General features: G+C 38.2%; 1 protein-coding gene across 3 annotated transcripts in view; it reads right to left on the bottom strand.

Annotated features, from left to right (window-relative positions):
* The window catches only part of SS18 (SS18 subunit of BAF chromatin remodeling complex), a 44,595-nt gene extending 27,998 nt beyond the window's left edge, over positions 1-16,597 (bottom strand). The window contains exons 1-3 of one of the 3 annotated variants that reach the window (XM_085314347.1): positions 16,179-16,597; positions 12,980-13,056; positions 11,795-11,879 (exon numbers count right to left, since the gene is read on the bottom strand). In XM_085314347.1, the coding sequence (XP_085170473.1) occupies positions 11,795-11,879; positions 12,980-13,056; positions 16,179-16,247 (231 nt within the window). In that variant the 5' untranslated portion in view covers positions 16,248-16,597. The remainder of the gene's footprint in view (positions 1-11,794; positions 11,880-12,979; positions 13,057-16,178) is intronic. The other 2 variants (XM_085314349.1, XM_085314348.1) reach the window with 2 other exon arrangements.
* Between the last annotated feature and the right edge of the window lie 211 nt (positions 16,598-16,808).

The raw sequence follows: 16,808 nt of genomic DNA, 5'->3' as shown, positions 1-16,808 counted from the left end.
CTAGAGCTGAGTGTAACAATAGCCCTGTTTCAGCACAGGGCAGGGCCAAAAAACCAACCTGGAGCAAACAAACCATGCCAGTACTTTCCTGTTAACTTTTCAAAACTAAGGTGAACTTCTTAGTCAGACTTCAATTATAAGTCATTAGTAAATTCACTGTTCACACATTCTGATAATGAGAAATGCTGCAAGTACTAAAAAAATTAGGTCATACCTAGTTTTTCTGTAGGTGCAGTTGCCAAAGTTGTGAATATGCCAGTATTCTTATGCATGAGACAATATATAAAAAAAAATCCAATGACTATTTAGACAAAACTATATTTTCCAGCTCTAAGTTTATTCTGGAAGTTTTCTGAATATGTATTGGTTAAATATTGAGATAGACAGCAGTGGTATTAAAGAGTTCAGACAGAGTTCAGAGACCAAACATTCAAAGGCAGAAAAAAAMCCCAACTACTAATGGTTTTTAAAATTACATTAAAATGAAAATCTGCAAGGGACTTCAAGAACTGCTGGGAACTACATGGGAAGAGAGGCAGTAATTAACAATCCAAAAATGGTACTATCAGAAAATAAGCATGAGGAACTTCTGGATATGGGAACACTCCTAAATACCAGTATGAATCCATTTGAAACTCGGGGGTGGAGGGAAAGCCAGGAAAAGTTTCTAACTGCTAACATACAYCACCTTTCTTCAAAATAAACTACTCCATGAGATGACTAAAAGGTAGCAAACAAACACTGCAGCTCTTGTATAAATAAAACAGTAGGATGAATTACAGAAATCACAAATCTGAGAGCATTGTTCTCCAAGCTACAAGTAAATTGATCAAAATAGACTCCAAGAGCATTAAAAAGATAGACAAGCTAGTGGAGTGTCAATAAATGACATTTTATCTTTCTAATCTACTTGAATTTTTCAAGAATATATGCAAAAAATGCTTAGCTGCATATTTAACAAAAATTTGATAGAAGTTTTGACAAAGACTTTCTGAAAAAATACTTTTTCCAGGGCTACACACTTTCATTGATCAGAAACTGCCCAAAGGGAAGAAATAAACATCTACTTTATGCTACATTCAAAGGATAAAGGAACATATGAAGATTTCCTGGACACATTCATTAGTAAATGTCAACATCTGAAGATGCTATAATGTTAATAATTGAAAACTATGGAAGAAAGAATAAACAGAATGATGCCAGGTGGAATTCAACACAGAAATATAAGGCAATTATACCAGACTGAACAATCCTCTCTCTCTCTCTCTCCCTTAGAATTCTTCTGCTACTGTAATCTGGAAAAAGAATTGACCATGACCCAGACAGTCTGGTGAGAAAACAAGATACCCCCTCCCCACACACCCCCATCACCAACTATTCAAAATATGCATGTTCTCTTCCTAACTGTTTGCTGTGCTTGTTATATCAAAAGTGAGGTAAAAAAAATATAAGAAATAAAATGTCATGGTATTTCTGATGACTGACTTTGGAAAAGTAACCAGGAAAAAAAAAAGAGCAGAAGAATACCAAAGACAAGCACCTAGTGACTAGAGAATTCAAATACCTTTCACGTCAATCAAGTTGCAAAAGACTTTTTTAAATAAAAAGAAATCAAACATACATAAGAGGATATGACAGAAATACAATTTAATGTATGACACAGAAAACACAGGTGATCCAATTCATGCTTGAACAAAATACCCCAAGGACATAGTCAATAAATTGAGAAATAACATTAAACACAAGACAACAAAAATCATATAAACCTGAGAATTCATCAACATAAGGCACTAGAAAAAGGTCTAAACTGGATTCAGAAATAATTATACATCCATATACACAATAGACTTATATTAGGATATTTTTAAAGTGTGTTTTAAGCCTTCATGGCTGGGGTCATAAGCCAATCACTACTTGAGAGAAATTAAAAATAAATGCCTCCTGCTGGTATAATTTATCATTTAGTGAAATTCATCCAGAACTCTTTACTGGCCACAACTAGAAGAAAAAAAAAAAGAAAAATTTGATTTAAAATGGCAACTTGCATGTTTTTAATCAGAGTTAATGCAGGCTTTTAGAGATGATGAGCCTCATTTAAATGTTCTTTAATTATAAAAAAATTCCTGCRTCACTTTGCCAATTTCTGTAACTTYTATAAAGAACAAAAAGGTTATCTCCAGTAACATGCACTAAGCATAAACAGATCTTTAAAAATTGCCAGTAACACGCACTACATATAAACAGATCTTTTAAAACACAAACTGAACAAACAATATTCAAATTCAAGTGCTAAAAAACAAAAGAAAAACTCACATCCTTTTTCAAAAGTAAAGTGATCCAAGATAAATCCTACTCACTTGATCTAAAAATGAAGGATGAGATCACATCCAAAGGCAGTCAGATGGACAGAATAAGAGAAAAGTTACTTTCTCCTYCTTGCAGGATGAGTGATAGAAAGGAAAGGAAGTTAAAATCACTGCTGATTTTGTTCCTATTATGAAATAGACAACTAAATATGAAATATTTAATATTCCACTATCAGTAAAAAGTTAAACTAAACAAGCRTAAGCTCAGAGTGAGATACAGCTTTACTTGCTAACCTTTTTGTCTCTCCYCCCCAAATATACAGGTTGTAATTTCTAGTCACTATGAGCCTTTAAAATTTATCAGAGCACGAAAAAGAATTATAACTATTTTGCCTAGCTCCAGAAGGGTAAATTGGAGAGACCAAAACTGACATGCAATCATGACAGTGAAGAAAAAAATAACCCACATTCTCTCAAAGAAAAGTAAACATTAAAATTTAACTGACGATTTTCAGCAAATCCTACTGAACTGAAAAGTCATTTGGAAGTACGCACTGAAAACGAGTCATACCATACATTTTCAAGGTTTTCCTTTGAAGTAAYAGAATAGATCAGAAGCAAGAGAGCAAACAAAAACAATTTATCATGGTGGAACTGTACATCTAGAATTTTCATCTATTATCTCTTTTGTGCCCTAGTTTAAATGCAGATTTGCCATCACTACTGCCATCAATAGCAGGCTTTAAGATTTGTCWATGGAATAATCATTACTATAAAAACCCAGGTGAAATACCAACTCAGTAGTCAAAAATCTTAAAGTCATAAAAATGTAAGAGACAAGAAATTTTTTAAACACACTAATATATACTACTACTAATCTATATAAATAGCAATAAGTATTTTTAATATACTATTACAGCTATAATTTTCCTGCAGTTTTGAGTAACAATTAAAAGCTACATGCAATGCAAACATAAAAGCCTTTCTGATCTTTCCAGAAATAGCAAAATGCTCAAACTCAGGATTTAATCATCTTTGTTTTCATTTCTCAAATATAATTTTCTGCAAAGCAAAATATCCCATCCCAGGAGGTACCTTGCCCTGCAATCGAACTGCTAATATCACAGCCCTTGTCCCAGTCTCAGAGAACAGTTGTCTGTTGATAGGTGGTGATGGCACCTGCAGAGTACTTACTGAGGTGTCAGAGCGGGAAATAAGATCATAAAGGAGTAAATTTTTGAGATCTGAAAAAGGTGAGTTTTATTTAATTGGTTTATGTCTCTTATTCTACAAAGAGCAGGATATTCTTGTACTGAAAATATCTTAAAATAAGGAACCCATATCAATTCTTAGAACTTGTGGGTTTYGGGAGGCGRGGGAAGATTTCTKCATGAAAAGCATTTACAATCACGTCTAAAAGGGAAGTTTAATTACAAAYGTAATTTGTGCTCTCACTGCTGAAAGTACCAGCTGTGACACCAGCAGTAAGGAATTCTAAATTTAGAATGACAACCACTTTCTAAATCTCTGTTCATATTAATACCTTTAAAAGCAAAAAGAACTCCTATTTAGTATTTGCACAAAATGTTAAAATATTTGAAATAATAAAACATTTTGTCTAAAGAGTAAACTGGAATCCTTAACTGTTTCAAATTGCACAACGGATTGTGTGGAAGTATTTCATTGTYTGAATATTCTTTGACATTACATTAATAACCATAAAATTTAACCCTAAAATACTTGCTAATGTCTACATGGCAACAGCTCTTACAATACTTAAAAAGTAATAAAATACAATTTTTAATTCTTGGTATTACTAGAGATGTTTTAAATTGCAAGTTAAAAAAATCCAGTACAAGTTCAGATTATTTTATTGTAACAGACAAGGAATAAGTAACTGTGGGCATAAACCTGAGGAATATACAGCTACAGAAATCAAATTCATAGGCTCTGCAACAACCCCACAAGGCAGTTCAATTTTGTTTTGAAAATGATCTGCCCCTGCCCTTGAATACCTTCCTGGCAGAAGTAATTTAGAGAACCTCTAAATTCAGTGACATTTTTGAAGGATGCTATTGTCAAAATAATTAAAAGCAGGAACCTTCTGTTCTCAACAATGTATCTCCTGCCTCTTTAGCTTTTAAGATGCTTTCAGTGCACTACTTTGRGAAAAGTGTGAACCAGTATGGGTGAAAGGACTGGCATCCATGCATTTCACTGGGGGAMGTATGAACCTGTACAGGCGAAAGGACTTGCATCCGTATAAACGGCATCTGTTTTACAAGACTGCCTGGTACAGCTTGCTCAGAAAACTGTCTAGAGGAAAACAAAAACAAGACAAAATTTATTCTATAGATACTGTACTTGACTAGAGTCAAGTCACATCTTGAAGTACAAAAGGATTACATTTGAGAGCATTCTCCTTAATCAAATTGCCTGTTATTTTTACTAATTACTCAAATAGCTACAAAAGTCAGTGTGYAGTAAGAGTAGGGTTTTTGTGTACAGTACACTAGCTCCCCATGTGGACATACAGGATTAGCACTACACGTGGAACAGTTTACTGATCCTCTTATTCAAAGTAAAGTATGCTATCAGCCTGCAAAATCACCCCTAACATGCTAATATCTTAAAATAACATTCTGATGAGAGTATCTTTCAGKGGAAGTGTTGATTCAAGAAGCTCTCTCCAGCTGCTCTCCCTTTCCCAGTTCCATCCTTTCYGTTGTCCCGACACACCCGTTTACARGGCCCTGCAGTGAATCAGAACTACTCTAGAATCAAAATCCCCTCCCCAACACACACCACTAACCTAGACYGGTTCATCATAAAGCAACATTAAAACACAGCAGAACTGCAGGGAATGAGAGTACAGCACTGCTTAAGTCAGCATAAGCATTATCGTAAGGAGGAAAAAAAAAATCTTGTCAAACAACAGCCAAACTTCCCCCMAGCATTTGAAAGTCTTCATTTCAGTCTCTCTGGAGCAAAATGAACAACTCTGAAAACCAATTTTTATTGCAGGACTATGGCACATAAGTGTAAATTCAGAGTCCATAGTTTGAAAATTCTTTTAAAAAGGCATTGTACCTAATTCTCTTTTGCTAGAGYAGGAAGACTACTGGCCCTAAAGAGGTGTATCAACATAAAAATGGGTGTGCTATAGAGATTCAATGAACTGGCTAGGAGAGGAACAACCCACTACAACTTAATTGGTAAGAAACTTGGCTGTCATGCCTTCAAATGAGGACATTTTGCAGTTTCCTGGGTTTTTGTGACTAACAAGTTTTCTTCCATTCTTTGTTTAATAAAATAAAATAAAAAACCTCACTAGTTAGTTGTAAAACTAATTCTCTTCTGGTTACATTTTTATGGCAACAGTATAGGGAACTACAGTTTTCACTGAGAGGCCAGAAGTCACATGGTATCTAAAGCCTCAAGCAAATAAAACGGATACAGAAGATCACCTGTGGCCTTGGAGTAAAGATAATTAGTTGATACGGACACACTAGACCTCTTTGTAAAAAGCTTACGTAACTAGATCACAATGCATGTTCTTATGACTAGTTACTACAGCCATACCTAAGAACCAGGCTATTGACAGAAATAGAGAAGTACATTTCATCTCTAACAGACCTAGAGACATACAAAAAAAAAAAAAAAAAAAAAAACTTATTTACTTATTTACCATCTTGTTCAACGTGCTTAGTCTCCGAGATCGCTCCAATACCGCAGTATTGTGGTATTACGGTACCAACTTAGAAAACACAGATTTCTTATTCTTCAGCAAAGACAGCCAAACTGTAGGCTAGAGAGATTAGTCAAAGAGGCTTACATCTTGTGTTTCTTGCTCATAAATCATGAAATAAACATAGTAAATGAAAAAAACTATAGTATAAGAAGAGTTGTAAGAAGGAAAAATTTAAGAAACGATATTCTTTGGGAAGGATGTAGGCACAAAAAGGTTAACTTTTATCAACTATAGATTTGCACTGGCTAGATAATTTGTAAGAACAATATAGGAACATGAAACAAATTCTTTTAACTGCATCAAGTAGAGTAGCTTCACTTTCCTCTCATTCCAAGAGCAGCAGGAAATCATTCTTTTCTTTAAGCRACTCTAATGTGTAACTCAAAAAATAAAAGCATCCAAATTACTTGTTTTAAAGAAAACAAGTACTGATGATGATGTGTCTAGAATTCCTCCTCAGATTCCACCCACCATATTGTGCAGGTACACTCCAATAGCTTTTCTCCCTTTCTCAAAATTAATTAATATTAGTTAATAGTTAACTCACATTGTGTTCCTGTTCTCATCTCTCATCTAACCTTTCTCTTAAAGTCTTTTAGACATCATGCTTTTTGAAAACTGTTTATGAAACACTTAACAAAAGCAGGTTTTTTTCAGAATCCATGCTGAGCTGACTAATAGCTCACTTGCCTCCTGACAGGAAACATTCAACTTTTCTTTTACTCCCTGTTCTTATTAATTCAGGTTACAAATAGCTGAGAATTACTGAATTTGGCACAGACYTGTGCTCCAAAAAGCTAATGCTGAGCATCCAGTAAAACATACAACTTTGTGTTAAGATAATTAAGAAAATGTTTACCCTACTATTCACTGTACACAGAATTGAGACAGAGATTTAAAGACTGATGCCAGATGTAACCAGCAGGAAAACAGATATGAACAGACCTTCTCCTATCCTAAAGATCAGACTTTCCCAAGTAACTTCATACATACTAGACAAGAATTTTATTAGGTAGGATTCTCATCTTTAAAAATATAAATTTTACAAATAGAAATACAACTCAAATTTTAAATAGCTTAATAGCAAGAGTTCTTTTCTGCAAGCCATCTGGCTTTTTCAAGTTATATCAGTACAATTTGATTAGTGTGTGTGTGTGTGTGTGTGTGTGTGTGTGTGTATACTTATTCTGAACATAAAAACCTTTGTACTGTTCAATTCCTAGGTCTCTGAGCTGTTTCTATAAACTCATATATTCTAATCATGTCACAGCTACATTAAACCTGTACATTAAACATTGCCCTTTTCAAAAGTACTAAGTGACATTCTGCAAAATGAAGAAGTATCATGGAGGGAAGACAGATGGAGTAGATAGATCTATTTTCACTTAAAGTTTTGCAATGCCTTTTTAATGTCACTGAAATACTAAGATCACAYGAGACTTTTGACTAAGTAAAACCATTCTTATGATACTCATTTAGSTATCTGAATTGTACAGTTATTTGGCCAAAATAAACCGTCTTCCATCGAGGAACTTGAAGCAAATATTTTTRGTGAAGTTCTGGTTACAATGTTTAATGATTTTCCCTGTGGAAGCAGATACTTTGGAAGTAACCAGTATTTCAGTGGAGCTAATATTGAGTGTTTGTTTTAAAAAAGCAGCAATTTGCAAGTGGTTTGCAAATACAGTGACAAGGATTCCACTCWGGCCTTTATGACAATTTTCCAGCTCAGTTGGGAATGGTATTCATGAAGGGACAACATCAGTCCTGCAAAGAATTTTAGTTTCAAGAGAAACTTCTCTCTCAAAACCAAAATAACACACTCACTTTTCAATACTAATACCAAAATATTTCCAAAAATATTACGAAATGAAATGAAAAACAATTTAATAAGTTGTGCACATTTTTCCACAACTCTGAGATACAATGAATTTTCTTGTAAGTCATTTCACATATGTAGTTTACCTTGTTACTAAAAAGACAGGCACTTTTAATAGAATAGTAGAAAACTGGCACATTATAAAAGTGAACGATGACTGTATGCATTTATTTTCATTAGCTTCTTGAAATACACACTGAAATCAAATGCTCCACAAACACAATAAAACTTGACATCTATCGGAAGGACAACCTCTAAAGAATCATCTTCTCTTTGTAACATAAAAAACAGTGTTCCAAATAAAGTAATTCCTGCACAGCTCYGTATTTACCTGTCATAAAGCCAACACCAAAATGAATGGGGGGGGGGGGGAAATCAAGTGCAGGACAAAAATTCCCCTTCTGTTTTTCCAATAGAGTGATGCTCACTGGACCATCATTGCCATTTGGCAAAACAAAGTATTGGGAAAAGGAAGAACAGATGGATTAGAAAAATCTATTGTCACTCAAAGTTTTGTGATGGCTTTTTAATGCCACTGTCTCTTAAGAGACCTTAAAAACTAARTAATTGTCAGAGGAGGACAGGATACCTGTTTTACTGTTTTAGATTTCTTTTTATTTGGAAACATACCCACCCACCCCTTTACTAGCTATTTTGTGGGTTCTCAAGTCGTTTCAGAGACTTACTATCGATTGCATCTTTGTTCTCTACAATTCAAGTAGAATAACATATTGCTATTGCTTCCCAGATTGCAGTGTCAAAAACAGCACAGATGGAAACCTAAATAATGCAAGTGTCCTATTCCTCACTGTGTAAGGCCTTTTTGGACAGTTTATCCCACTCAGTGGTGGTAAACAGACTTACTTTCCTCTGCTATCCAAGAAATAGGAGGTTTGGCAGAACCTGCCAAAATTCAGTAAGAGGCAGCAAAAWGTTGCATCAATTTTGCATGCTGACTTAAACCACCATATTTATCCAGTAAAAACTCCAAAGCAGGCCCACCTTTAGTAATGCTGAGAAAAGCACAGCTGAGAAGAGACTGCTTGAATTAGAGTTCACTCCCTGCTTCTTTTGCCTTCCAATGTGATGGAAGGCCTATTCTCACAGGAGTCATAATTTAATATGAAACACTAATGATGCATACAAAGACAACATAAGCCTTGCTATAACACTGAAGTTTAGACAAGGTCTTTCTAGCTCTTTTCATTTAGTTTGCAACGTTTACTTTACCTGTTCCCCTTTTCCTCCGTTCCAAGCTGCTTTCAGAAGCATTTCTGTGCACCAATATAGCTGATTCACTATATTCCTGTTTAGCATAAGATTCATCTTACTCCTACAGGCAATACTGCACTTCACTTCAAAAAGGACGCACAGTCATTTTATTAGTATAGTGCATTCTGAAACACATGGCCAGTGGCACAGAAGCTGATTACTTTAACATCCACACGAACATCCAATACAAGAGACAAGAAGGAGGCAGTAACTAGCTGGTATGAGGCAGTAAGAAGATGTAGGGGAGAGCATACTACAAGCATTTTTCCCTACAATATGAAGTGTTAAGCTTAAGGACTACTATGAAAGGATACAACAAAGTACTGTTAGGTTCAAGTCATTTTTGGTTATATTAAAAATGTTTATTCACCAGAGCATTTAGCTTTGTTTTCAGCATGAACGCTACCTYAACAATAGAATCCTCATTTTAACTTCAGTTTGTCATCTGTAACTATTACTTTTTATGAAATGTTTTAAGTTCTGAAGTTCCTTTRGAGTGTATTTATCTGATTAAAATCAGGACAAGATAGACATAAGTACAGTTTAGTAGGAGAACAATCTTATAGACATGAATAGATCAGATATACTCTAATGTTAAGAGAAGTTAATTAGAATAAAGCCCTCTTAATTTACATGGGAAGCTACTGCATTGGCAACACCATAAGCTTCGTGTATTATACTTTACGATTAAATAGTAGATGTTTACAGATGCAATATCTTGCTCCATATTTAACTGTTGCCTTGAGTTTAATAAGATTGTACAACAGCTGCCACAGAAGAGTGGTGAACTGTAACCTAATACCTCTAAGTCAGCTTTGGCCTCATCAGCTCTCAAACAGAAAACCAAAGGGAAAGAGTTTGAAGCAATAGCATCTTACACTGAAAAGGCAATAGCTCACATGTTCCTAAGTTCTTTTGGCTACAATTAAGTGAGAAGATAGCAACTTTAAAGATTAATTTTCTTGAAAACCAAAATAGTTTTCATTAYCTGATTAAATTATTCACATTTCAGGCAAATCTTCAATGATCTGAGTTGGTAGATGTTTATGCTTAGATACAACTGAACATCCTAATTTGGTCTTGTATTTTATTTTAGAAGGAAGAGTAACCAAGAAATTACCTTTTCCTCTCCCTCCCCTCCCCCAATCCACATTTTCCCCACTACCGTGAAATCTCACTTACAYACAGGATCAGAAATACACTTCAGTTCTGATCTGCAGAAATCCTTCTTGCTCCCATCTTTGTTTTCTCTTAAGGAGAGAGTGTCACTACATTCAACTGTGTAAACAGAGCTGTCCACCAGAGACTAGAATAAGGTCAAATTCATTTCCAATTGTCATCAGAACCAGGATACGAATTCACCCTCCAAAAACCTATTAGTTGAGTAATACGCACAACCCTCTTAAAGGTTCCCAACCATCAGCMCCAATGAAGTTACAACAATAGATCTATAAGAGAAGCCTCTACAGGCACATAGGTTGGACATAATGAAGCACTGTTTCTAYAGTCCTCTAGGTACCAACTTGAAAGAATACTGCACTAGTAGCAATGATCRGAGAAAACTTCTCCAGAGACCAAAGAAAAAGTAATTTAACTTCAGTTYGTGAAATCTAATATTAGAAATGGTTGTTTTACAGACTCTTTTTAGTTTCATGTTACATAAACGAATCAAGACTACATTAATTCAAGAAAAGTCTTATTACCAAAACCAAATAACTTACTAATGTTACTAATAATAAATCCTCCAATCRTTCTGATAAAGACATAATRCAAACAGGTAACAAGCTATTTTAAAATTTGTCRTCTTTCCCTTGCTTATCTTCCTTAYAGAGCAGTAAGGAAAGAGGAAAAAACAATGGTCAATATTTTATAAAATAAGGGCTTCAGAAATACAGAGAAACCGCAGATTGAAGAAAAACAGCAAGTATTTTCAAAAAATTGCTTAATTTTTAAAGATACACAGCACATCAAGATGACCTTGCAGAACCTTGTTTTTTGCATATTATCACTATCCAGCTTAAAAAGGTTGCTTCCTGGTACTACAGAAGAGCAAAGAATTTTGAAGAGGCTCACTTAGAGACTAAAGCAAAGCTGATAAAGATTTACCTACCTCRTTTCACTGAGGCTGAAGAATGGATAATACTCTAGCCAAAAAAAAATAACCACACAAAACTCCATCACTTTTCCCTAAGCTCCAAAGCATAATAGATAAATCAGAATACTGTTATAGGGGCTGACTGGGAAGAGTCACACAAGGAGTGTTCTTAGTCTCCTTTTTTTCTCYTCTACTATCTGAAGCAGGCTAGATAACTTGTGCACTGTATATTTAATCCAAAGCATCAGTTTTCAGTTAAACAAATCAGATCTTAAATAAGAAGGACAGAAACAGTGAGATTACTAGATTCCAAACACTCTATAAAAAAATTCCATTTTGCACTCAGTGTACAGTAAATCTTAGGCTAAATGTTTGGTCAGTATCTCTAGCATCTTTTTTGTCAGGAACACAAATAAAATCCACTCTCAGTTTTATAGTATTTTGTATTTGCTGCTGGTAGTAAAGATTGCTTTATAATATTTTGTACTTACTGCTGGTAGTAGAGACTGCATGTTCTGGTTGGAGTCAGCAATAGTAGCTAGATAAACCAAGTTAGTATGCAGCATCTGCTGGTATCTATCAAAGTGAACAAAGAAAGACAGATCTTAAGTCATGAGTACAGTAATATTAGAATTTACTCAACTTTTCACATGTAAATAAAGTATACAAACCTTGTAAAACCTATGAACCTAYGTAAAATAAGGTTCAAAAGAGACATGAGAACATTTAGGAATCCTGTGTCTTTGCCAGCACTTCCCTATTGCCCAGCTTTTGGTAATTCCTCCACAGAGATACAGCCAGTTTTGACAACAATCTTTCTATGAAAATCTAAAGTAGAGTGACAGTGTTCTCATCTATTTTACTTCCTGCCCCAACCTAAATCACTAGAAAACATATAGACTGCATAGGTGTGTGTGCGTGTTTGGTAGAGTTTGTCTCACGAGCACTACAAGAATCTCCTTTCATTATGYCCCCAGATGCAAGATACCATACACTTACGTGAATTATGACAAAGAACAGTACAAACATTTTAACAGAAGCCTGAGCTTTGAAGATCTGCTATGGAATCATTTATTTTCTGCTACAGAACCACATCCCATGACATCTAAGCGACATTTGCAAGAATAACCTTCAAAGCAGGAGCAGATTATGGACATGTAACTACTGTATCAAGTTATACGCAAACCTGTTCCACACTCTACTCACATCAAYAAAAACATTTGTTWAAAAAAAAAAAATACCTACCTTTTGCCCCCCACAGACTACCAATCATCTTAGGAAGGGACTCAATAGCCATACTGTGATGTCCTATCTGGCACATAATGGAATATTTGTCAAAATACTATGGTATGGTATGTTATACTATGTTATCTTCGAAGGTTTGAGGAAAAGCTACTTCCTTCCCAAACTGTAATTATGATACAGGTGAAAAAAGTCTCTATACTGTGGTTATGTAGTCCCCATAAGTGTCATCCTGCGATCATCTTGCAGTAAAGTTACAATGTTTCAGTSACCAAAGTGATAGTACTACTGCAARCAAAATATATCGTAAATGTAGTATCTGCAGCATTTTCATATTCATACTAGCACAGATCTCCTATGGATAAAACAAATCAAGAATTGCAGTCTAGATGGAAATTCACACAGTTCACAGTAGATTTGGATTAATGTCTTACTGAGAGCATTCAGATGTCTTTCCTTTGTTCTGATAGTCCATTATACACTGAATAAGATGGTTATTTTCATCCAACATCTGAAACAACAAAGMAGAAATTTAGAATAAGTTTCATGCTCTTTTTATGGAAAGCAACTGAAGATGAGTTTGAGTCTTACTCCCTTCTCAGAGATATTTTTTAAAGTGTTCCAAAAAGCCCTATCTTAACCAATTATTTATAGAATCTCTTTTACTACCATCTCCCTCCTCTTCCCTCCAGCCTTCATTTGAAAAGTGTCAAGTCACTGCTGTAGCTATGTATCTGAAGACTTTCCATTCAAGTATCTACACAAAGTTCTTRCAACATTTTCAAAATGTTTCAGTTTCTTTATCTTTACCCAGAAACTTGTTTAAAARCTTATGTCCTGAATTTCCTCTCTTCTATTAAAGCCTGTAGCTGTTCAAAARTTTACTAATAATAGGTATTGAAAGCCTATGGATAGCTACTGAACTTACCAGACAGCCTTTGTTTCAAGGAAATGCATAGGAAAGTTAGGCTGTATTTATTCTAGGATTCTGTAGCTTAACAGCACTTTATAAATACTCTATAACTGGCACAATAGTCGTATCATCCTTCAGAACTGTTCAGAAATATGAGAATATGTGAATTGCCATCCTGGAGAAAAAAAAAAAACTAACCTTGGGACATTGCAGATTTCATTGCTTTCTACAAAAAAAGCTCATGAATTCAAGATGTTGCYGAGTTCTACAAACAGGAAAAATAATATACTCTGGTCTCTCAAGAGTTGCACATTCCCACATGCACATCTTGTGATCACTCTCCTGCACTCTGGTCAGACAAGAGACAGCAGAGCTATGGCTAATCTGATTTACCTTGGGTAATTTGACTAGTAGCTGAACTAAACAAAAAATTTACTGTCAAATGGAAATTTTTGCATCAATTTTTCCCTGAATTTTTCCCTTCAGTGGAGGGTTAGTTTAGATCTCTTTCCCAGCTGCTGAATTTCACAAAACTAGCAAGATCTTAATTATCTCCCTTCTTCCAAACATGGTTGAAATTAACYAGTAGGCTCATGATTCTGAAAGAAAAGCACAGATACCATAATTACATCATCCCCAACTCCATAGGAATCTAACATTAGAAAAACATCAAAAGATACTTCTTTTTTTCTTCCGAATAACCTATGTATACTATAAAGAAGGTACAGACTCAGAAATTTCATGCAGTCCACTCAGGAACTACATCCACGTAAGAACAAACAACCCAACAAACCAAACAAGTCTGTCTAAATTCAAACCAGTAACTCATCAGAATTGACTAGGAGGATAAGGGAAGAATTATCCTTTGCCTAAAATTGCTAAGACCTGGAAACAGTATCCTTAAGCAATGGACAGATACAGAATTGCAATGTTCTGAACAACTGTCTGAGCTCCAGAAACTAGGCAGAGTTGTACTTCCATGCTCTAGAGGGGACTGCAGACATATTCTTATACAGACGTTTCATGGGTACTAACATCCAGTTTTGTAATAAATATAGTGGCTATTTTCACCAGAAAAATGAGGTAAAAAAGTAGTGTGGGTGTRTACATACGTATGTGTATATACACACACATACATAYATATATACACACACACACRTGTRTATATRTRTRYRCAYASAGAGAGWGTRTGTGWGAGAGAGAGAGAGAGAGATACAAGTCTAACAGCACACTTGTAAAGGAAGCCTTGGATTAAGGCTCTGATCAGGATGCTTCCCATCTCCTAGAAGATGGCACACACTTAAGGATAGTCAGTTCATCAGACTGCCACTTAAACGATTTCRTTCTCTTCAACCCGTCCTCACCAGTAAGCCAGACCTCTTTGAAGGAAAGAGTTAAAAAAAATAATAATAAATCTTGGAATTCTAAGGCCAGGAAAAAAGCAAATAAGATGGAATACAACTGTAGCCTAAACTCAGCTGCACGTGCTGTTTTATACGATTTTCATCCAGCAGTTGCTGATTAAAAAYTGAAATAGTTCTCTGAAAGAATTATAAGCACCTAACACCAAAAAAGAATCTAGGTTTCCAGACAGATGAAGACACCTACAAGGCTTCCCACAGCTTTGGAACACTACAAAAACTTGTCAGCTATAACTATACTAGGATTTTGTGAGCACTGCTGTATCAAATTAATGATGTCTACAGCACAAGAAAAGAAAACTGAAGTGACTATGTTCTGTAAATTCATTCCACTAAGCTGAAGGCTCTACTAACTACCTGTAGGCAACTCTCCAGTCAGTAGGCATGTATTTTTGGGCTACACTTCTCAAACACTATTTCTGCTACGCCGCTATGGAGGTCTGCATCCTAACTCCGAGGTCTTCTTTGAGGTCCTGATCCCTACAACTTAAGACGCCTCACTGACACTCTTGTCCTCCAATAAATCAATAAAACCTGCCAGCTAGCTCTACCTGAACGGCACCTCCTCCTACAGGAGGAGCTGACGGGCAAAAATTAAACAGGTTTCAGATCACAACTTAACTTTAGACTCTCAGTCTTCAGTTTAAGTTCCCAGACTTAACGGACTTGAGTTCTGCACCGCGACGTGCCCCTCTGCCGACACYGCGCACTGTTGGGTACCACAAGCTCTGGAGCCCGAGCGGACAYGCCGCCTGCCATCGCCCCAGCCACGGCCTTCCCCCCTCACACCACCCTGGGGTTCGCCTGGGTTTCGGGGGCTACCAGCTGGGCCGAGCTGGGGGGGCCTCCGCTCCCCGACGGCGGCACAGGCCAAGCCTGACACGGGCTTGGCAACAGCAGGGCTGAAGCGCGGTCTGAAAGCGCCTCTCGCGGGAAGGACCCGGCCGACTTCTCCATTTCCCCAGGGCGCCGGGCGAAGGCGCCGCGGGCTACAGCTCGCGCCCGGCACACGCTGAGCCCGCGAGCGGCCGCGGCACCGCGCTCCGCCGCGGCCGGCTCCCCTTGGGGGGTGGGGGGCGGGGGCAACGGCCGCCCCTCGCGCTCCTCCCCCCGCCCCGCGGCCCCGGAACAAGTGCCTGAGCGCAGCGGGGCAGCCCCGCGCCCACCCCACGCCGCGCGGGGACGGACCCCGCCGCGGGCCGCCCGCAGCCGCCCCCCCTCCGCCTCCACGCGCGTCCCGGCGGCAGGAAGCAGCTGCAGCCCCCGGGGCCGGGCCGGGCCGGGCCCCTCCTCCCTCACCTTCTGGATGGCGGCCGGCGTGATCTCGCCCTTCCCCCGCTGCCGCGGGGCCGCGAACGCCACCGACATGTCGGGCCGCTGCAAGGAGGGGCCGGCCGCCGGCCCGGCCCCCGCTCGCGCGCCTCGCGGAACCAGCAGCAGCAGCAGCGGGAGGCGGCGGCGATCCGGGAAGAACGCGCGGCGCGGCGCGGGGTGGGGGGGCGGCCGCCCGCCGGGCCAGCCCGTCTCTATCCCGCCCGGGGGAGGGCGAAAGACGAAAGTGTATTCTCACCCTCTCCCGCACGGAGAGGCAGGCTCGTAAGGCAGTGGCCGCCACAGTTAACGTTAAAAAAAAAAAGCAACAGGAGCAAGAGTCGGCGCTGCTGCTTTTAAACGTGGCCTCCCTCAGCGACGCGACCCTCTTGGCTACCCCTTTCCCTTTGTAGCGTTGGTACGTTCCTGCTCAACGCTGCTCCGCTCCGGGCTGGCAGCGAAGTGGTACGGCCGGCGGGGGGGGGAGGGGGGAGGGGCCGTAGTGCTCATGTTACACAGGCGCCTCCTCTCCCCTCCACCCGCGGCCGAGGTGGTTGCACCCAGGCGGCCCGCTCTGGCGGCAGTGCGGGGCGGTGGGGGCAGGGAGGCGCCGTGAGG

This window comes from Rhea americana, unplaced genomic scaffold, assembly GCF_003343005.1.
Source record: "Rhea americana isolate MKP2758 unplaced genomic scaffold, rheAme1 scaffold_40, whole genome shotgun sequence".
In the NCBI taxonomy this organism is placed as follows: domain Eukaryota; kingdom Metazoa; phylum Chordata; class Aves; order Rheiformes; family Rheidae; genus Rhea; species Rhea americana.
The sequence above is the reverse complement of the archived record's forward strand: the minus strand, read 5'-3'. Positions and strand labels throughout refer to the sequence as shown.